Raw genomic sequence first — 22,911 nt, forward strand, 5'->3', positions numbered from 1 at the left:
AGACGCAGACTTAAATTTAATCTGCTACAGTTTGTCATGAAACTGATGAAACAGGTGTGACTGTTCATCACAGATCTAGAGCTTTAATTCAATTCACTATATTTATAAAGGCATTTTACAAGAAAAAAATAATTCTTACACTAAAACATATTTGAATCCAAAAACAATCCTGCAGATCGGTTTTATACATTGATCTATTGGTAGTTAAGAAAGTGTATTTAATTTGTTATTTATGCATTTAACACATTATTAAGGAAACTTTGCATTAACTTTATTGAAACTTTTAAAAATGGATCTTCTTAGATATCAATAGTGTTTATTGTTAATGCAGTGTTTCAGTCTACAGACGCTACCTTAGAATAGGAATTTTAATTTGAAGCTATCCACTGATAATTATTGAAATAGTTCAATACAGACAAATAAACATAAAACAGATGAGTGCTGTGCGGTGATACCTCACCTGTTTGTGGACTCTGCTGAGCTGCTCCAGGTTGTTCTCTAAGAAAATGATCCTCTGCCTCTGAGCCAAACTGCCGCCGGCCTCGTCGTTGTCGTTCTCTGAGCTCTGGTCAACGGACAATGGGTTAAATCCAACAAACACTAATAATCTGAGTCAGACTGGTTACAACTGGAATGGTCTTGATCTTTCTAAAGTGTCCTGGAACAACTTTTATCAAAGATGGATACTTGAGTAAGAAATGTTTAATTGTTAGAAGTCAGTTCAAAACAAGTGTCTGAAAAAAAAATCACCTGCAGGTTCATTAAACAGTTAATGTGGAAAAACAAGTGTGGAATCCATTTCATGTTTTAAATAGCATAAATATGAAACAACTGACCTATCTGTAACAGCGTTTACAGATTCACATGATTTCTGTTAAACAATCAGAACCTGCTGCGTTTGTTCTTACGTTCTTGACTCGAGACGTGATGTCTTGTATGAACTGGATCCGGAGGTTGGTCAGAGTCTGCAGCTCTTTGGTCTGTGAAACAACAACAGAGTCATTTTCAGATCACTGATCCTCAACATGTGTCAACTGAAAATCCAAATAAATTAATGTGGACTAATAAAACTCATACCACAGTTTCCTCCAAGCCTTTCAGATCCTCCTTGGCTTGTTCTCTCTTCTCATTCAGAAACCTGAAATGAAATCAGGAGACTGCAGAGTGAACACTGGATGGCTTCACGTAGCAGAGAGAAAAGATTTATGTCCAGTTTTGTAGAGAATTTAAGAAAAGAGAAACTGCCTGTTGTTTTTAATCCCACTTAGTTCACATAAGATGGAATTAAATATTTAGCTGAAAACAGTTTACATATAAACATATCAGTAAAATAGAATGGTGACATAAAAACCAACAAACAGCATGACAATTTCAATAAAGCATCTTACATTACAAACTAAATTAGATCTGTCCCTCTGTGTGCCTGAATACAAGCAGGTGGAAGTAAACAAACAGTAACTCTCAACTCATACAATACCAACAAACTCCTGATACAGGAAGCAAAGAGGGACAAACTTACTGCAGTTTCTGGAGTCTTTGCTCCTTGTTTTGATCCTCGGCTCTGAGTTTGTCAAAGTCAGACTGAAGTTTCCTGTTCTCCAGCTGCAGAGCCTGATTCATACTGAGCAATAAACACAGAAGCTTCTGTTATATAAAATGAAACTTTATCACCCAGGAGTTATAATTTGGTTGAACTGATGAGTAATAACGGTGGAAACAGTCGGTACTCTTTGAGCAGGTCGTTGTCTCTCTGCTTCTGCTCGATCTCATCGCGGAGTCGGCTCAGCTGCTTCTGATGAACCTCCCTGTGGTTCTCCATCTGTTCCTCCAGCGTTCTCTGCAGAGCACAAAGCAGCAGCAGGTTTCCTGGTTAAACGTGTCACACAGCGGTGGACGATAATCAATCTTATCCAGTAATTAATTTTTTGGATTTTGAAAACTTTATTTTTGGAAAATCTGGATTTCTTTTCTTGTGTTTCCATAGTTCAGAGTGAACTTAGAGCCCACCATGTTGTTTGACAACAGTGTTTTACAACTTCTGTTAATTTGGATTTTGAATTTAGGCAAATTATGCAATGGAATATTAGAACCAGACTTTTTTTTAATTACTAGAATAAAATGATAATATTAGGAGAAAGAAGTAATAATTTTACACAGAAAATGATAAAAAATCAAAATGAGGAACAATAAGCATCTTGTGACGTCATACCTTGGTAAAAGATTTACAGACAACAATTAATGCCTAATAGAAACACTGAGCCATAATTCATAAGATTATCATAAACAGCAGGATATTACAGTCATGCAAACTGTATCAGTATCAAAACTTTTTCTTCAGAAAACTACTTTATTCATCATAATTTAAAAAAGTTATTTCTGGTAAATTTGCATCTTCTACTAATATAATGTTTGATTTCTCATAGATAAACAAAACTTTTCATAGCCTGGCCTTAATACTCTGTTTAACAACTCACAGAAGCGTTGATTAAAATAAAAGCAACTTTTTGAAAATATTTTATCATTTTCTTACAAAAGAAAGTGAGAAAAAAAAACCCTCACTCTTAAAATCACAAATTGGCCCTGGTGTCTCAATTTAAGGAAACCAGCTGGAAATTTGTGTCAGTGACGATTACAAATAAGAAACACAAACACTGACTAATTAAAGTGAAAATATTGATAACTGAGATCAAACTGAGTTTTTGAAGAGAGGCGACAGACTGAAAGGATCTGTGATAGGTATTTTCCTAGAACCTACATAAAAGAACCACAGACAACGTATATGAATTTATGACTAAACTTCTGCAAGCAAAAGGAGAAGACTCTGTCAACTGCTTCTCAGAGCTGTTCACAGAGCGTTCTGCTTCTCTTTGGATACAGCTTGTCTTTTATTCTCAAACTTCAAAGAGGGAGGATAGGCAAGATAGACAGCAGAGGAAAAACAGCAAAGGTCGTAAAACATTTTACCTAAACACAGCAAAGGTCGTAAAACAATTTAACATCTGGCCCCTGATCTGAGCCCGGTTCAAATCTCGGTCAAACTGTTTCACATGAAGATAACAGGCAGCTGTGACTTCCAGGTCAGTTCACACATACAGTTTAAACAAGAGAACACTTTAACCTGAATATGAACTAAAGTAACAACAAAATGATAATACCAAAAAATCTCTATCAATCTGTTTATCTGTTTGATCGTCTCTTGTTCTGAGGAAACTTCAACGATCTCAGACTCTTTACCTTCATCTCCACAGCATCCTTTAATCGGCTCATGTGTTCTTTCTCTTTGTCCATCACCGTCACCTCATGCATCTGACCTGAAAACACACACAACAGTTTCGGTTTGGTCAACATCATCTCTTGTCCAATCACAGAGCAGGACCTCCTGTAGCCATGGTGATGACCCTGACCCTGAGCGTGTAGCTTAGCAACCTCCTCCATCAGAGCATCCTGACTCTCCTCCAGCTGCCTCTTCTTCTGCTCCATCCTCTGCAGGTCGGCAGACAGGGATTCCAACTTGGCCTGAAGCTGCAAAAACAACAACAACAACGTAAACAACAACAAACACCAGCCCTGGCAGGGTGGTCTGCCAGGGCAGCAACGCTTTGCTGTTTTTCCGGTCACACGCACACTTGTGAAATGATTCATAAGCAAACATCTCTCTATCATGCATTACTCATTCACACAGTTGGAGTTCCTGCAGTAGCTCTGCTGATTCCACGTTAAATTTTAACTTCCTCAAAGGTTAAAGTTTGTTCTGAGAAATACTTTATTTAAAAAGTCCACACTTTTTAAAAAATTTTTTATTAACATGCCAGGAAAAGCAGTTTTGTCCTGATGGGGAATAATTAAAGATGCACTAAGAAATCGATTGTTGACTGGAATTGGATGATTCAAAGTTAACTATTTAAAGTAACAGAGATGTTGTAAGTAAAGTCAGAGGAAGCACAGAGAAATAAGATGCTACTTAAAAAGAAACAGCGAGTTCTGTGGTTCCCTCAGGCTGCAAGAGAGAGAGAGAGAGAGCATCACCTTCTGCAGATAAAACTGCAGGCTGCTCTGTTTTAGACTTTTAACTTAGTTTTTATTCATTTTCACAACAAATAGTGACGCTTTCCCATAGTTACATTCTGTTGTCTCTTTCAAAAGTTATAACAATTAATACAATACACCCAGGTGTGTGTTACCTGAGAGACGAGCAGCTGGCAGGCACTCAGCTCCTTCTCGTTGACCTCCAGCTTGCCGGTGTTCTCCGTCAGGCTGACCTCCAGCTGCTTGCTGCGGTTCACCAGAGACTTGACCTCGGACTTCATCTTGCTGATGTAGAGACGAGCCGTGGTGAACTCCTCCTCCATCACGCCGCTCATCTCAGCCATCTGGGAAAACATGCATGAAGCAGTCAGTCAGCTGTAAGCTGGATATCTGCCTGCAGAGCAGCAGGAGAGTCTCACAGCTTTGAGCTCTGTGGTTCCCAGGACGCTGCCGATCTCACTGAGGTCTCTGATCAGCAGGTTGAGGATCTCTGCAGATCTCTTCTTGTGGTGAGTGCTGAGCTCCTGCATGGTGGACAACTCCCTCTGAACGGCCTCCAGACCCGCCTGCAACCACAGAACATCATGGATCAACAGCCAACATCTCACAGAAACATACTGGGTTGCTTAAAGATTTGAAGTGCAAATATTATATGAGAAGTTTTAGAAATTTCAACCTGAAAGACTTGGAGCTCATTGAAAACAACCAGCCAACACAAGGCTTCAGTTTGTGGACTCACCGTTTTGTGAGCCAGCTCCTCGTTCAGCTGCTCGTTGCAGCGCGTCTTGCTCTCCACCTCCTGGCTCTTGTGGTCATAGTTGACGGCCAGCTCCTCCAGCGCCTGCAGCACCTCCTTCACCTCCTCTTTGGCTGAATCGCTGTCCCTCTGCAGCCGGCTCAGCTCCTCCTGCAGACGCTCGTAGTCCTGACTCCTGGACAGCAGCAGCTGTGGGAGCAGAGCGTCAGCAGGGGGTGCGGAGGAGAACGGTAGCAGTACAGGGGCATCATGGGAACTCACCTCATCCTGCTCTATCAGCTGCTGCTTGAGCTTCTCAGACGTCTGACTGTGCAGGTTGATCTCATCGTCCTGAAACACGAGTCAGCAGTTTTACGGTTTCAGTTCTGAACTCGTCTTCATCATCATCATCATCCTGCCGCAGGTGCAGGTGAGACCAACCTTGTCGTCCAGCTGCTGGTAGAGGTTGGTGATGAGCGTCTCGTACTGCCCCTTCTCCTCCTCGGACAGAGGCGCGGTGGGCGGGGCTAAGCTCTCGATCACCGCTGGCGTCTCGGTGCTGATCTTCTTGCTTCTGTTGCTCAGCTGCTCCTCCACAGGTACAGACTCACCTAGAGAGAATCAGAAAGAGTCAGAAATCCACCATCAGCTGGTTTACTGAGGGGGAGTCAGGGCACCAAAAATAAAGATGGTTTTAGCTTTTTTACCTGAACTAAAAGAATAAAAGAAACATCAAAATGTGGAAAAAATTGAAAACTAATTTAAAATGTCAAAAAATGTCAACTGAATATACGCTGTTATTAAGAAAATAAATCAAGATAAAAGGAAAGGCTCTATAGAGCTTTCCTTTTATCACAATTAGTATAAAAACAGTTTCTAAGATTAGCATTTTCAGCTCTGACGCTTGATTTGAAGTTGATAGTCTCAAACATAAATATTTAAAAAATGCAGAAATCTATAATGGTAATCCATTTTAATACTTTTAAATTTAAATTAATAGAGAAATCCACCAGGTGGCGTCCTAACACAGTGCAGGAATGACTGTAAAAAGGCGTTTCCACTGCAGGAACATTTTCCAGATATGTTTCCACTGCGGGATGCAGGGCTGAACAAAAACTCAACACAGATCACCTATCATTAGAGATGTAGTAGTTTTTTTTGGAATATCTTCCACAATAAGTGAAAATTCATAATACAAAGTTTCTTAACATTTAAGTCATTTTTATTTTCCCAGTTTTTTGTGCAGCGATTTTCTAGTTTCAACTGTTTGATAGCTCATAATTTTTGTCAACTCTGTATTTTTGCTTTGTTTGAAAACATTTAATCTCAGTCAATCATGTTCAATATGAACGTGTTACAGATTTTACATTCAAATACACTAATAAAAACATTCAATCTTGTAGAAATATTAATCAAATGATTCAAAACCTCTGCTTTCAGCATCTGTAGGCAAATGATCTCTAATTCACAGAAACATTTATAACCAATATTAGCCGCCAATGTTTACATCTTCACCCCTCATTGTAACATGATTAACTTGGAGTAGCTCTCAGCAGTAACTTGGTTAAAGTTTAAATTTTCCTCACCTTTCCTCCAGCGCTTCAGCTCATTCTCCAGTTTCTGGATCATGATGCTCAGACTTCTGTTCTTTTCTTTCTCCTTCTCGTACTTTTTCTTCCACTCCTCGGCCGTCAGCTCAAGGTTGACAGAAACTGTGTTCTTTATGGTTTTAGCTCTGAAACATGAAACCACACAGGACAGATTTAACACAGAGAAAGGAAGGTTTAGGATTTACCTGCTGCTCAGATCTCAAACTGATCCTTCAAAGCTGCTACTAACAGACTGTTTGTCCTGAACACTAAAGTGGGAACCTGTGGACTTTACCTCTGACCGAACATGAGGGTGGACTTGCTCTCAGCCTCGTTGTAAACAGATGGAGAGCAGCAGATGATGATGGTGGTCCGACAGTTTCCTCCCAGAGAGTCCTGCAGAATCCTGGTCATCTTGCTGTCTCGGTACGGGACGTGGGTTTTCTACAGTTACATACATAATACACTGATGTGATCTATGAAGGTTTATTATCTGGTTCCTTTCTGTCATGTTTATTTTTTGTTGTTATGACCTCAATTATGATCAAGAACTGGAGGATAAATCTATTTTAAAGTCGGTAAAACTGACTCTTATAGTATAAAGCAGGTTCAACATAACCAAGATTTTTTGTGAGAGAGAGAGAGAGAGAGAGAGAGAGAGAGAGAGAGAGAGAGAGAGAGAGAGAGAGAGAGAGAGAGAGAGAAAGAGAGAGAGAGAGAGAGAGAGAGAGAGAGAGAGAGAGAGAGAGAGAGAGAGAGAGAGAGAGAGAGAGATCTGTCTGAACTAACCCTGACATTGAAAGTCATGCTTACGTGGTACAATGAAGGTGGTAACAAATTAAGTGAACTGTACCTTTATTGTGACGATCAATCACAATAAAGAGCCAGAAAATGATTAATGTTTTAATGTTTGCAGTTATTTTCCATTTCAAATGTTACTGTAATAAACTCTGGGTCGTATAACTTTGTTTTTTTTTCTAAATTTTTCCTTTTCCTCATACAGCAGCATGTAAATCCGTCTGCCTGTTTCTCTCTCTGTTTACCTGACCTGTATAATTCTCTGACCTACATAATGCGATATTTTTTCTCACCGTTCCTTCACTCAGTGCGGCGATGACGTTCCCAAGAGCAGACAGAGACTTGTTGATGTTCTTCGCTTCATCCAACACAGAACCTTCAGCTCCAGTTTTACTGACCTGAACAAAAGCATCAAAATGTCAGGAAAGGAAAAAAAATATATAAAAGTGCCAGATTAAAGAATATCGTACACCCTGAATCTCTGGATCATTTTTAGAGTTGTCTTTTTTTAAACACAAATATTTGAGTTCTGAAACACTGAAGAAGTCGTACCTTCTCGCTGCCTGCCAGGTCGACCAGATAAAGCTTCCCAGACAGTTTCATCTCCGTCTCCACGTTCTCCTGCTTGATGTTGATCAGGAAAATGCTGTGGCTGCGAGAACTGTGCTCATTCATGTCTGCAGGAGGAAGACAGGTGAAGAACAGAAATGTCAGCTGGAAATACAACAGCAACAGTTCAGAGTTTAAATACTGAAGACTGAAGAGACAGAAACACCAGAAATGATTCTGTTCTTAAGAAAGCTTGTATTTACAGTGATGGAGCGGTGATAATAACAATGCTTCAGTAATATGCAGTGAAATACTCACTGGTCACAGCGACGTGTCTGTTAGCTTTTCCTTCATCGATCACGTCCATCACCTCCTCAGGACTCGACACAAAACGCTCAGTGCAACCCTGACAGAGAACATGGAAAACTTTAAACACATGTAACTCTATTATCTGCAATTTAACAATATTTAACCATGTATGCAGTTGTACAAATTTGCAACTACAGTCACAGGAAAAAGTTTCAGTTACTATGCATCGCCTTGCTTCTTTTTAAGTAAGTGAGAAAATGCATCATCATCATCATCAGTGTGATAACATTTGTGTAAGCAGACATTTTGGCGGTCAGCTGGTCTAGACTAGACAGTTGTGGGTTAACACAATGCTGAAAGGTAAAGATACACACAATTACCTTAGAATCAATCTGGAAAGGTTTGACAGTCATTCCTAAAAAACATAAGTTCATTCTTCTATTGAAAGATTATTTTAAAAAAGTTAACATTTGCGACAGATGCAAATTTTTGGCATGTCAGGAAATTAACCCCAATGCAACATCCCTGAAATAATCCAAGACTCTTTAGAAACTAAATAGTGCCAGCAAGGACTCTGCAGACCTCAGTTTGCAAGCACAGACAGACATGGGACTGAGGTACCTTCACATAGGGAACCCTGTTTTTATCCTCATGAACAGCCAGGTTGGTTTTTGACACTGAAACATGAAACTTTGGTCAGTAAATGTTCACGCGTTCTTGGACCTTAAAAAATGAAACATCGGAAATGTCTCACCGTCCAGCAAGTCTCGGATTTTATCCAGATAGATCTCAAAGTAGGAGACCTGCAGACAGAGAGGATCATAACATATGAACACATGATTGGAAACACAAAGTACACGGCTGTGCTGAGATCATACAGATTATTCTAAGGTGTTTTCACGTTAGCAGGATCACCTTGATGTGGAACTCCAGGTTCTCGTCCATGGAGTAGATGTGGTCAAAGATGTCTCTGGAGATCCTGGGGATGATCCCCATCATATGGGGGTCGTGCAGGTTCCCCTAAAAAACAAAAATAATATTTACAAAGACCATCAAACATGATCTGTTAATCACACAAGACACTGACCTCCATGGTGTGAGTCTTTCCTGACGACGTCTGACCGTAAGCGAAGATGGTTCCATTGTATCCTCCCAACACGTCTGAAACACCAAATAAACATACAAACTATTAATTTAATGCCACAAAAATCAAACAATAGACCAAAATACTATATTGTATCATCTTGTTTCCCTTTAAAACATAAACAATCTTTATTTATGGGTTGGGATCAGTCTCACCTTTGACGATCTGCTTAGCACAGGTGTCATACACCTGAATCTGTTCAGTACTCGGAGGAAAAACTCTGTCGAACACATACGGCTTCCCCTGAAACACAGGAAGCACTTTGTCAAAATAAAACACTTTACCAAAGACAAGGTTACTAAGACACACGGAAAACAAAAAAAAACTGTCAAAGTGATTTATGTTTTGGAGAAACTGTCTTCTTCTGTCAAAGTGCAGAGAGACACTTTCTACAAGATATGTTCAAAGTGGATGGGATATGTCAGACCTGTCTGCCTTGACATCATTCACAATGATTGCAATAAATATTTTGTATATTTTCTCAATAAAAAGGTAAATAGTTGCAGGCTGTTGCAGAGCTCTCAGAGCCTCATCGCTCTCAGGTCTTTTCAGTTTCTTATTTTTACATCATAAAACCAAATCTAGCCAGATTCAAATGCTCAGTTGTTGGATTCTATCATGAAAGTTTTTCACACATGTAACCTTAATAACATATTTTATCTATAACTTTTATCACACGTAAGATTGACTATCAGGTTTTAGAGTTTTGTAGAGTCTGTTGTTATACACTACTGATACTTTACCTTGAAATACAGGGAACATGGCATTAAAATAAGACTCTTAAATACAGATGGTTTCCCCCGAATCATATACAAAACATGCTGCCAAAATAAAGAAGTCAAATCTGCCTTTAAACATTTAGCTTATATGAAGATTATTATAAGGATTTACAGAAATGTGTACTCACTACACTCTATGTAGTTGTTTTAATTTTATTTCTGTAATATATTTAATTGGAAGAGAAAACAACTATAAGTAAACTGTAGCAAGCACTGAACATGATACATTTTGTTGACAAATAATTTTTTATGTGCATAAAACACGTCTTCATATGTCCATCAATATTTGTGTGTTTGCTGCTGACAGCCTTATAAAAACCTCTGGAAGCTGCTGGCATTAAACTGATCAGAGGACAGTTTGAAGATTTATCAGCAGCCAACAAATGTCACCTCAAAACACTCAAATGAAAAAAGGAGAAATAATGAAAATGTCTCCTTAACTACAGGATTGAAGCAGGACTTGTTTTCAAATTACTAATGTGTAATTTACAAATCTATCTTCTTACGCAGTCATAAAGAGACTATGAGCACAAATAACCTGATATTTGCATTGAATTAAAATCGCATTACTAGTCAGGCACAACAATTTAGTTTGGCATTTTTTTGCTGATATTGTTCTGTGGATTTCTTTTAGGGTTTATAAAAGCTGAACTATAAAGCTAAACTGGAGAAAATGACTTTCTATAAACTAGACCCTTCACTAAACCCAACATTAAAAATCCTAAAAATATTACAAGTTGTATTTTAACTGGCTCCAGACAAGGGCGTAGGAACAAGTTTATCATTGGGGGGGGGGGACACATATCGGAAACTTGAAAGATCAAACAATGGCGTCATCAACGTGTTACTCTAATCTGACCCCTTGTAACGAGTAATCTAACGTGTTACTATTTACAATCCAATAATCAGATTAAAATTACCCAAGTTAAGTATTTGTGATTATTTTTAGAAAACACATATTGTTGCTTTCTTCTTTTTCCTTGGGGAGATACGTTTCATATGTAACACCAGCGACACAAACGTAAACGATGGAGGGAAAAGAGACGCACGTTTTCTACCTGATGGATACATTTTTCATTGAGTGATCAACTTACTCTTTCAAAGTAACTATGCCATCCAAGGCAATAAACTAACTACACTATATATGTGTAGACCTGTCACAATAACAAATTTAGATTTTTGATTAACAATATTATTGTTGTTTTTAGACCATTTTTAAGTAATAAATGTTAATGGGAAAATTATAATGCAAGAACACAATCTGAAAGATCAGTAAACTTAAAATTATAATGAACATTTAGCACTGCAACTGGAAGGCATTTCAAATATCCAAAATAAATAAACAAAACGACAAATAAAATGAATTTTGAAGTCTTTGTAAATAAAATTGTCCTTCAAAAAAGGTTTAGCTGAGACCAAAGCACCAACCTGAAAGCTTTTATCATACAGTTTTTTGTAGAAAGAAAGATGAATAAAAAAAGAAGTGATAAATCATGCCAATGGAAATGATTGAATTTGTTTTCATTTATCATGAGCACGGAGCTCGGTTCATTGTGCGCGTGGAAGCGGACACGCAGTGCGGATCACGCGCGCCGCTCTCCCAGGAGGCTACAATGTAAACCTTAACTATAAACCTTGGGGCTGGTACAGTTTATAATCAGTTAACTCACATTGTGATTAACATTAGAGTTGCTACCTGTAACTATCCTGGCTCCCTGGCTGGGCTGGCAGTTTTGGCGGGTCTGAATCGCTGCCAACAAAAACTCCGCTTCATCTCCAAGACGACGAACAAAATGTGTCCAGTTTTTGGTTTTTCCTTGCTCTCTTTTTTCCTTCCTTCTCACTTTGCCGCTTCACTCCATTTCAAAAGAGCAGAGCAAATGTTATGTTTTTTGAACAATTACCATTTTTGTTGCTAAGAGATGAGTATGTTTACTGGTAACCAAGTGCCACGAAGTTTTTATGTTTTTTGAACAATAACAATTTTTGTTGCTTATCTGTTGCTAAGAGATGAGTGTGTTTACTGGTAACCAAGTGCCACGAAGTTTTTATGTTTTTTGAACAATAACAATTTTTGTTGCTTATCTGTTGCTAAGAGATGAGTGTGTTTACTGGTAACCAAGTGCCACGAAGTGAACTTCAGATATTTACTTTAGCGTAATTTGCCAACGGTAAATGTCTTGTATCTAATCAGGTAAGCGTTATTTCGAAAGAGCTTTTGTTTTATAAACTACTTGTTATTAATTTGGTTTTAAGAGATAAGCGGGTTTTTTCTGGTAACGAACTGCCACGAAGTCTAAATCGAGATTTTTACTTTTGTGTTGAATGTGTTAGAACAATTACAACAACAAAAAAACTATTCTGCAAAATTCACCAATTGCACAATTCTTGTTAGTGTAAAATAAGTGGTATTTCAAAAGAGCGGGAGAAACATTATATTTTTTTATCAATAACAATTTTTGTTGCTATGCTGTTAATCTGTTGCTTAGAGATGATCGCGTTTTCTGGTAACCAAGGTCCACAAAGTTCCATAAAGTAAACGTCTGAGAGAAGCAGGAGAAATCCTATGTTTTTTGAACAATAACAATTTTTGTTGCTTATCTGTTGCTAAGAGATGTGTGTGTTTACTGGTAACTAAGTGCCACGAAGTGAACTTCAGATATTTACTTTAGCGTAATTTGCCAACGGTAAATGTCTTGTATCTAATCAGGTAAGCGATATTTCGAAAGAGCTTTTGTTTTATAAACTACTTGTTATTAATTTGGTTTTAAGAGATAAGCGGGTTTTTTCTGGTAACGAACTGCCACGAAGTATAAATCGAGATTTTTACTTTTGTGTTGAATTTGTTACATACATTTCTGAACAATTACAACAACAACAAAAAAACTATTCGGCAAAATTCACCAACTGCACAATTCTTGTTAGTGTAAAATAAGTGGTATTTCAAAAGAGCGGGAGAAACATATTTTTTTTATCAATAATTATTTTTGTTGCTACGCTTTTAATCTGTTGCTTAGAGATGATCGCGTTTTCTGGTAACCAAGTTCCACAAAGTTCCATAAAGTAAACGTCTGAGAGAAGCAGGAGAAATCCTATGTTTTTTGAACAATAACAATTTTTGTTGCTAATCTGTTGCTAAGAGATGTGTGTGTTTAATGGTAACTAAGTGCCACGAAGTGAACTTCAGATTTTTACTTTAAAAAAAAGTAAAAATCAAAAAGCAGAGCACAAACATTTCTAATGTAATTATTGCCCACATTAAAAGTAGGCTTTTTCCTTAAATAAGCTTTTTAGCTATTTTGTTTATTTATTAACCATGTTTAGCACACTGAATGGAGGAAGTCAATGTAAGACAACATGCTAGCTATAGCCCACATGCCACTGGCTGCATTTAGGCTAATATTACCATTATTCGATATTGATATTGCCTAATGTTTTGTGATACCAAGTATAGGCTACAGAACAAAGACAGAAATATTTACAAAAAAAGATGTTTAAGCAGAATCATTGCAAAGGCAGAAATGAGAAAAAAAACACCATTTATCTTAAACTCCTAGAACTGGCTTTAATTCTTGAGTTAAAGGAATTCTATTAAAAAACAAACACCTGCTTTAAAAGCAGACTTAAAATGTTCCTTTCTGTGAGCACCCTATGTATCATCTGATATTGTTCGGACAGGTTCAGATCTGATATCACTTGCCTTGTTAAACTTCCTGTTCCTAAGTTCTCTGACGAGGCCCAGAAATTTGATAACGAGTCAGATTTCTACGTTTTAAAATGTTATCAGAAAGGTAGAAAGTTTGCAAATTATTTCCCTTACACTTTACAGTTATGCAGCACTTTGTGTTGATCTGAAGTAATCATCTTTGTTGTAAAATATCTTGGAATTTGTGGCTGCAGCATTGCAAATGCTAGAAATAGTTATGGTATGTGAGCACATCATGGTGCTTGTTAGAGAGCCCTACATATTGTATGTTTATGTTATTTCCCTCAGTTGCTCAACATATACTGTTACAGAAACTCACAGTTTCAGTGTTGGGGTCACATTGTATTTGGGAAACGTTTGATAGTTGTGCACATAAGAAAAAAATAATGTAGTTTACTGCAAGGTGAAACGCTAGTTAAAATCAAACCTACTTGGAGATACTCAGACAATGTGTATATTTATTTATTCATATTTATATAAATTCCCTTCTCACCCTTCCGCAGGTGGACTCTTTCATCCTCTGAGCTCGGGTCCTCTTCCCTCTGGAAGAGGACCTGGGAGCTTGAGGGTTCTGCGCAGTATCTTGGCTGTGCCTAGAACCTGACATTTCCGGACTGAGATGTCTGATGCTGTTCCTGGGATCTGTTTTAGCCACTGCTCCAGTTTGGGGGTGACTGCCCCAAGGGCCCCGATGACCACAGGCACTACCACAGGTCCCTGCGCTCCTCGGCCCTGTAGACGCAGGGTGAATCCTAGCAACCTGAGGCCTCTTTGCCGGGAGCACCGGACACCACCTGATGGTGTAAACCCGCCGATTTCTGGCAGGATCAGTTTGGTAAATGCCATGTCGCTGACAAATAAAACTTTCGTCATTAGGGATTTCTTTTCCATTTATTGATTGGATGTTTTATTAACAGAATCATGGACAAGTGGTTTGGTGACTCCAGCATTTTTAATGAACTTGTACTGCGGAACTGCGGCTATTTTAGTGCTCCAAGGATGTCGGGGTCCGGTGGAGGTTTAGTGACTGTTTTTAAAAGCAGTTTTACTTGTAAACAGTTGCCTCTGGCCTCGTTTAGTAGCTTTGAGATCAGCCTATTTGAACTCGGCAGTTCTCACACTGTGCTGTGTGTGGCGGTCTATCAGCCACCGAAGTACAACAAAAACTTTATAAATGACTTTTCTGATTTCCTGGCTGATATTATGCCAAGGTATGACCGAGTTCTCATTGTTGGTGATTTTAATATTCATGTCTGTCGTCCTACTTCACCTATGGCTCAGTCATTTCTTAATGTTACCGATTCTTTTAATTTTGTGCAGTCTGACTGGTGCTACCCATGAGCATAGTCACAGTCTTGATCTGGTTTTATCTTATGGTCTACCAGTTTGTAATTTAGTGATTGGTGACTCATTATTTTCTGACCATATGCCTGTTTTATTTGAGATAACGCTGTCCTGTGCTAAAGCTAAAGCATGCACTGCAGCTCGGTTCTATCGTATTTTTAACCCTTCTCCTGCTGGTCAGTTTTCTTCTGTTTTTAATCAATTTATTGGTGTATAAACTGCTTCATAAATAAAGTTGGTATAGGATGGTATGGTACTGTGGTCTTCACCTTCCAGGCCTTTTCCAGTTCCTCTCTGAGGCCCTGGTATTCCTCCAGTTTCTCGTGGGTTTTTTCCTGATGTTGTAATCACTTGGTATTGCTACATCCACCACAACGGCTTTCCTCTGTTGTTTATCCACCACCACAATGTCCGGTTGGTTCGTCATTACCATTTTGTCAGTCTGGATCTGGAAGTCCCACAGGATCTTAGCTCGGTTATTTTCCACCACCTTTAGGGGTGATCCCCACTTTGATCTTCCAGTCCATATTCTGCAGATGTTTCTGTACACTATGCCTGCTACTTGGATATGTCGTTCCATGTACGCTTTCCCTGCCAGCATCTTGCACCCTGCTGTTATGTGCTGGACTGTCTCAGGGGCCTCCTTGCAAAACCTACACCTTGGGTCTTGTCTGGTGTGGTAGATCTGAGCCTCTATTGCTCTGGTGTTTAGCGCCTGTTCCTGTGCAGCCAGGATGAGAGCCTCTGTGCTGTCCTTGAGTTCAGCTTTTTGCAGCCATTGGTAGGATTTCCTGATAACAGCCACTGCAGTTATTTGTCAGTGGTACATTCCATGTAGGGGCTTGTCCTCCCATGAAGGTACCTACAGCACCTCATCCTCTGTTCCCCATTGTCTGAGACATTTATTGAGCACATCGTCTGTTGAGACCTTGTCCTTGGTGTATTTATGGATCTTGGATGTTTCATCCTGGACAGTGGCTCTCATACTCACTAGTCCTCTGCCTCTTTCCTTGTGGCTAGTCTCAGGGTGCTGAATTTGGGGTGGGACCCTCCATGCATGGTTAGTAGCTTCTGAGTCTTAACATCCGTGGTGTTCATCTCCTCCTTTGGCCAGCTAGTTATTTATGTATTTATTTTTATTTCTAACAGACAGAAAAGATAATCAAGAAAGAAAAAAAATAGAATGAAACAGACTACATAAATAAGAGGTAAAACAAATTATTATGCCCAAGTGACAAGCAAATTTTATATTTTCTGTTTGAAAAGGAGCAGGTAGAAGATGTAATATCTTATAATGTCCTGCCCCTTTCATACTTATCAATTTATAATCAATTAACTGTCAAAACATCAATACAAGACAACTTGTTTCCATTTTACATGACGTTTAAAGATGTCCCATTATTTAAACACTAATTATATCATCAATAGTATTTACAAACTTTAAAACAGTCATCTTATAGGACATATTTTGCAATAAGCTCCTTTTTAATCAGTTTTTTAAGCTGGTTTATATTTCTACTTTTTTGAACTCATCATTCAATCCATTCTATACATTTATTCCACGCACCAATAAACAAAAACTCTGCATGGTTGTTCTAATACATTGTTTTTTAAAATGTCCATCACCTCTTAAATTATAACTTCCCTCTCTGTCACAAAACATTTTCCGTATATTGGGTGGAAGTTGCTGATTTCTGACCTTAAACATGAATTGTACAGTTTTAATATTTCAGTATTCTGGGACCTTGTTGCTCAGCTTGGGTTCCCCAAGGATCAGGATGGGCCCACTCCTCTTTTTACTGTACATACACCCAATAGGTTTTATTTTAAATCGCCACAGTAAAGGATTAAATTCCTTTAATTTAGGAAATTAAATTCCCTCAATTTAGAAAACTCAAGAAATCACCTGCCTTATTTACCTTCCTTGTTCCTCGTTTAGGCAGAATGCTGGATTTGGGGTGGAGTTGAATAAACAATTTAGTGAGACTTGAGTAAAGCATACAAACCTAATTTAAGTAAGAATAGGTATTGCCTTTTAGAGTGTTCTAGGCAAGGGCGTAGGAACGTCTGTCATTGGGGGCGACGCATATCGGAAACCTGACAGATCAGTAAATATTTTGAGCAGAAATGTCAAACAATTATGCCATCAACACATCAGTAATGCGTTACTCTAATCTGACCCTTTTTTCAGTAACAAGTATTCTAACACGTTATTATTTACAATCCAATAATCAGGATTCCAGGATGAACACTCACTTTAGCATTTGCCTCACAACTAGCAAGCTACATACTCTGGTAGCACAGACAGGCTACCAGATTCTGATATATCTTATTGGTCAAAAGACATTTGATTGTTGGTCAAAATGCACTGATATAAATCGACTTGCAGTTGAACTGGTTCTACATCTTTCTAAAACCAAAGTAAAAAACAAATAATAAAATAGGACTCAGCAGTTTTAAACTCAACACAGCAGTTTGACCAACAAAAATAAAATCTAAAAAACAAGTTTTGTTCTTCTTGAACATCTCTCTACATTAGTGCAACAATTTGATCTACAAAATAAATAAAAATGATACTTTTCACGTCTGACACCTTAGCTCCTCACTGTTAACTCAGTATCACTTTCCAGCCCTGCATTCAGTAACTTACCAAACATGAGCCATAAAAACACTGAAGCAAAAAGCCTAAATGTTTTTATTCTACTGTCATTTTTAGCCGCAAACATTTAACTAAAATATCTACAGATATGTGTTTCTGTCTCTGCCTCCCTCTGACTCTCTGCAGCCTGATGTTCCTGCATGGATTCATGGATTTACGACAGACACTACAGTAATGTACAGTGTCAGAATGTGAACTAAATATAAAAAGTATGTTTTTATCATAAAGAATGAGAATTTAAACGACTTCATTTTCAGATGTATACATTATTATACATCTCAACTCTATTTACTTTGTAGCAAAAATTTTCACTAATTTATTTTTAAACTTCTCCTCAAGCACTTTTCTTATTGTCTCATGTAATTAATATAACTTTTATATCTTCACACTTTGAAACTCCACTTGGCTTTCCAATGCTTGATCTGCTCCTCTCATAGTAAAATAATTTAGCTTATTTAAAAATTAAAAACAGTTCATACATATTTCACTACACTAAATGAAGACCTCACCAGAGCTTCTTCACCTTTCTTCAACATCATTCTAGCACTGCTGTTCTCCTAAATATCTAAATAATATAATATATAAATACACATTAAGTGGTCAGTATGATCAGGTGTTGCTCACTTTAAATAATAAAAAGTCTAATTTCGCTGCTTTGTCAGTCTCATTCTAAATCATTGTGACTAGACTAGCTAACTTTTAAACAAAGTTAGCAGTAAAATTTTGGACATGTTACTATTCCAGAATTAAAACAGCTTAACCAAAAAGATTTAGTTCTATATATGAAAATAAACTGACAACATGATGTTATAAACGAGCGATATTCATGGCAAAATTCCTGACAGATCGTATTATTGGGGGGGACGAATGTGACTCTCTTCAATATTGGGGGGTACATGTCCCTCCCGTCCCCCCCGTCCCCCCCGTCCCTCCCGCTTCCTACGTCTATGGCTCCAGATAAGACTGGTTTTGCTTCTAGCCGTTTTTGTAGCTGCTTTTCTATGTATTTTATGTACAGCAAACAGGAATGAGCATTGAGTCGTAAACAGGGACAGTCAGCTCTTTCCTGCAGCTCTGCAGGATGTACAGGCTGTTTACAGAACAACAAACCTTAAAGACCAGACTATATATATGTATATGCCAGCCAGCTGCTAAAATCTCACTTAAATAAATTAGTTATTATTTTATATTTAATTGCTACGTTAGGTTCACATCTTTACATTTTTAGCAGACCTTTCATTTTTTCCACATATAGATTAGTCTAACTTTGGGTAACAAATCTACCAATGGGTAACAATAATGAAGCCAAAAAGTTCAAATACTTTTTGGCTTGATTATTGTGAAGTGAATACAAAAAGGCACAGAGCTGCTTATGTTTCTTATATTGTAATGTGAATTTCCCCACTGCAGGATTAATAAAGGAATATCTTATCTTATCTTATTTTATTGCTGTAAAGTCAAAGGTCAGTTCTAGACTTTAGCAAACACGATAACACACTTACACAATGATTTTATAGACTTCCTTTTTAAAGGAGAATCCCAGCTTCTTTGTAACAAACAAGTAACAATCTACTTAGCAGACCTCAAAAAAAACAAATGACAGAGACTGATTGGTATAAAGCAAGAGTCACCAATTTGCAGGCTAGAACAACTTACTGGGCACCAAGTTACACCAAATTGATAAACACAGTTTACTTTGAATTATATGATGATCATGATTATTTTCTGAAATGGCCAACATTTCTGTGGGGTGGTGAAGTCGGCCTGCAGTTGCTTCTCCTCTGAGCCTCCAAACAGGGAAATAGCAGCATGAAAACTGTTAAAATTTGAAGGGTCAGCTGACTTTACAACACAGGGCAGAGGGAAGCCATAGAAGACAGACGGTTTGACCATCTGGCTGGTGAATCTAAGGCCAAGACACAACAGGACCGCAGAGCAGTGATGCACCAGATCTTGTTTGTAAAGAGGATGTATACGCACTTCCTATGCACATAATGCCATTTCTAACACAATCAAGTAACTACAGCTACGTTGACACAGCGGGTTTTGATGATCAATTCCAATTTTTTTGCTGAAATCCATTTTTTTTGCTGGGTGGTTCATATTACTAATTAAATGCCACTGCGGTCAGACTTCTGTGTGATTGGTTTTCCACTCCAAAGCGACCGACAGGCACCGAAGAAGAACTCTGACGCCAAGCAGCATCACATTAAATAAGAGGAAAGTAAGTTATATTAATGGAAGAGAACCAGCAGTGAGTCTCTTCTTCCTGTCTTTAGATCAAGCAGATCAATTTCACATGATGTAGTGATGCAGAGTAAGAACATTTCTCTATAACAAGGATGAACCATTTAAGGCAGTGAAGTACAGAAAAGGCAAATGAAGATGGAACCACAAAAACAACAGAAACAGAAGCAGCTTATCACAACAGAGCAATGCAGGCTTTATTATCCAATTAAACCTCACAAACTCAGATAAGCTCTGATCATCTGATAAAACTACCCACAGCTGAAGTTCAGTGATATGTTCTTTAACAAGACATCTGAAGCTCATGTTAAAAGCCCATATTGATGTGTGGAAATGTAGGAGACAAACCTTAATGCTTCCTATAATCTCCTCTGAGCTCTGACAGGGAGAAAACAAAATTTAAAACATTGTATCTACTTTAAAATACAGTTTTATGTTGCTCAACTCAGATAAGGATATAAATGAGCAAAATAAAGAGTAAAATAGAATAATGTCTATAAAAGCAAGTATAGTTGATCAATTTCAACATAATAGTGTGGAGGTTATGACTCCCTTTTCTACTCTTGTAAAATAAAGCTTAGTGTGTCAATAGTCAACAAACATAATCAAATTGTTTAAAATCTTCTTTCCTCCTATAAACTGATCAGTAAGCTACTGTAAATCAGTTTACTTGGATTTGTTTTTTTAAATTTAAAACCAACATCTACCTGAAAATAAAAGACAAAGTGATGATTTCTAACTTATTTGATTGTGACACAAATTGTCAATAATGACGGGTCTCAATGCCCCAAAGCATCAATCCATCCGTTACATTTAGTGATCGTGAGTCGGTTTCTTGCTGCAGGTCTGTTTCAATAAGATGCCTGTTGTCATAGTGACTGCATCTCTGCATCCCCAGGGAGACGGCTGAGATGACTGGACCAATGAGACGGAAGAAAAATGATTGCTGCTGAACGATGCCAGACACACACAGATAAATACACACACACACACATCCACACACACGCACCCACACACTCTTTTTCTGTCTGATATACGCGTGCGCACACACACACACACACACACACACGCATACATGTGTGTGCACACACACACAGCCAGCCTCACAGTGAGTTCAGCGTCTGCTCAGTTATTTTCACTCCGTGGATCTGAATCTCTTAATAATATATTTTTTCTTGATCTGTTGCTGCTGGTCACATGACCTCTGTCAGCCCCCACCTGCTGTCATGGTAACAGGTTATTTCCCATGAGGTCTTTCAGAGGCTCCATCCCCCCTTTTTGTCTGAATGAAACCAGAAATCAATATGTTTTTGGAGGAAACTGACTTATTTGTATATCAAGCATTCACTCTAACTGGCTATGCCAAAGACTCAATCCATGTTGAGATTCATGAATATTCGCCGTTGGTTATTTCAGCTCCATGCAGTTGTTAGGAAGTTCATGCCTAAGCCAGATTAGTGGAGGAGAAAAAGTTTCCTTCTGTTGTAACAGCAGATCTTAGCTGCCCAAACCACAGACTTTGGATGGAAGGACATAATAAGAAACTGTTTATTTTCTGCAAAACTTTCTGAACAAGCTGAATAAAAAAATGCAGTTGTAGAGAGAGACTCAATGATACACAAACTGCTCTCCTGTGGAGGAGTCTTGTCATTAAAACTGTTTTATATCGGCCTCATTATTTTCTGTTTGTGTTTTTCCCTGAAACTTGAAGAACTGGGACAGCCATTCATTAAAACAGAAGTCACTCCTGAACTCTCAGGTCAAATTAGTCCAGGATGTTTCAGCTGAAAGCAGCAGATTGAAAATGACAGCAGTGGTTTATTTAATATAAAAATAATGTGTCCATGAAAGAATACACTCCAACATATCAAACTGGTTAATCAGAACTTTAACTGAATGCTGTGATTATCAGTAAAAGGAAATGAATGAATTAGCATAAAGCTCAATTCAGCCGTTTCTTCCAACTCAAAGTGGGGAAAAAAATGTCAAATTATCAGTTAAGATTTGGTTTCAATCATGTGTACAACCACATATTAAACAAACTAAACTACCAGCAGCATCTGTTTAACATTGTTTAATTTTTTTCTGTTTGTTTCTATTGTTGCAGCGCGGACACGTGCACGCGCAGACACGGCAGGAGGGCGTGTCTGTGCGGTAAACGGGTTCGGTTCTGTTCTGCTCGGTTCGGTTCGGTTGGGTCAGGACTCACCGCCAGCACCACCGTGTCCTCTCCGTTGAATTTGGGGATGAATTTGTCTCCGCGGCTCCGCTCCGAGTCGCTCAGCGGCCTGAAGCGGCACATCACCTTCACCCCGCACACCCCGCACTCCGCAACCTCCATCCCCGCACAGTCCGCAACAACAAAGACAGTAAGAGAGAAGTGGACAGACCCCCGCCGGACCCGCTGGGAATCAGGGTTCGGTTCGGACACAGTGGGTGGATCAGACGGATGAAGCTCTCTGGTGAGACTCGGAGCTCCGGTCAGCGTCTCTCCATCAGGATGCTGAACACAACACTGCCAGCTCCCACAGGTCCAGCCTGGAGCGCTGAGCCGCAGAGAACTATGGGAAATGGAGTCTTCATATGGATTTATGCTCTGATCGATCAAGTGGTCGGATCGGTGGAATCCTATTAAAACATTTCTCCTCTTACAAATGATTTTATATGCCGACTCTGTGGCTTTAATTCTTCATTATATGCAGATTAACTGGCCAGTTTATTAGGTACACACATCAGAAATTTCTGTCCGAACCGAGAACCTGTGTGATAAAATGTGGTCTCTGAGTATTGCAAGTCTGCTTAGCTAAATAATGTCAGATAAGAAAACTTAAAATGGAATAAACAACTAATTTTAGATTTTGTTTCCGACTTGTCTATTGATCACTTTATCCTTTTGTAAGTTTACCTTTTTTGAGGGTGAAATGCCGCTTTGCCAGTCTTTATCTTATGCTTTTTGAAGGGAAGGATTTACTTTAAAGATAATGATAGGTCTAAACCATGGCACAAATCAGTGTTCAATATTATT

General features: G+C 38.5%; 1 protein-coding gene across 3 annotated transcripts in view; it reads right to left on the reverse strand.

Annotated features, from left to right (window-relative positions):
* LOC103460122 (kinesin heavy chain-like) overlaps positions 1-22,411 on the reverse strand; it is a 25,112-nt gene extending 2,701 nt beyond the window's left edge. For 2 of the 3 annotated variants that reach the window (XM_081604588.1, XM_008402125.3), the window contains exons 1-23: positions 22,096-22,411; positions 9,307-9,394; positions 9,095-9,168; positions 8,923-9,027; positions 8,762-8,810; positions 8,629-8,684; positions 8,017-8,104; positions 7,702-7,826; positions 7,443-7,547; positions 6,647-6,795; positions 6,349-6,497; positions 5,204-5,373; positions 5,045-5,113; positions 4,766-4,972; positions 4,446-4,592; positions 4,182-4,370; positions 3,405-3,522; positions 3,235-3,311; positions 1,728-1,837; positions 1,520-1,621; positions 1,078-1,138; positions 909-980; positions 461-565 (exon numbers count right to left, since the gene is read on the reverse strand). In XM_081604588.1, coding sequence (XP_081460714.1) covers positions 461-565; positions 909-980; positions 1,078-1,138; positions 1,520-1,621; positions 1,728-1,837; positions 3,235-3,311; positions 3,405-3,522; positions 4,182-4,370; positions 4,446-4,592; positions 4,766-4,972; positions 5,045-5,113; positions 5,204-5,373; positions 6,349-6,497; positions 6,647-6,795; positions 7,443-7,547; positions 7,702-7,826; positions 8,017-8,104; positions 8,629-8,684; positions 8,762-8,810; positions 8,923-9,027; positions 9,095-9,168; positions 9,307-9,394; positions 22,096-22,227 — 2,547 coding nt within the window. In that variant the 5' untranslated portion in view covers positions 22,228-22,411. Of the gene's footprint in view, positions 1-460; positions 566-908; positions 981-1,077; positions 1,139-1,519; positions 1,622-1,727; positions 1,838-3,234; positions 3,312-3,404; positions 3,523-4,181; positions 4,371-4,445; positions 4,593-4,765; positions 4,973-5,044; positions 5,114-5,203; positions 5,374-6,348; positions 6,498-6,646; positions 6,796-7,442; positions 7,548-7,701; positions 7,827-8,016; positions 8,105-8,628; positions 8,685-8,761; positions 8,811-8,922; positions 9,028-9,094; positions 9,169-9,306; positions 9,395-11,626; positions 11,822-22,095 lie in introns of those variants that run through there. The other variant, XM_081604589.1, reaches the window with a different exon arrangement.
* Between the last annotated feature and the right edge of the window lie 500 nt (positions 22,412-22,911).

This window comes from Poecilia reticulata, chromosome 2, assembly GCF_904066995.2.
Source record: "Poecilia reticulata chromosome 2, P_reticulata-male-v2, whole genome shotgun sequence".
In the NCBI taxonomy this organism is placed as follows: Eukaryota; Metazoa; Chordata; class Actinopteri; order Cyprinodontiformes; family Poeciliidae; genus Poecilia; species Poecilia reticulata.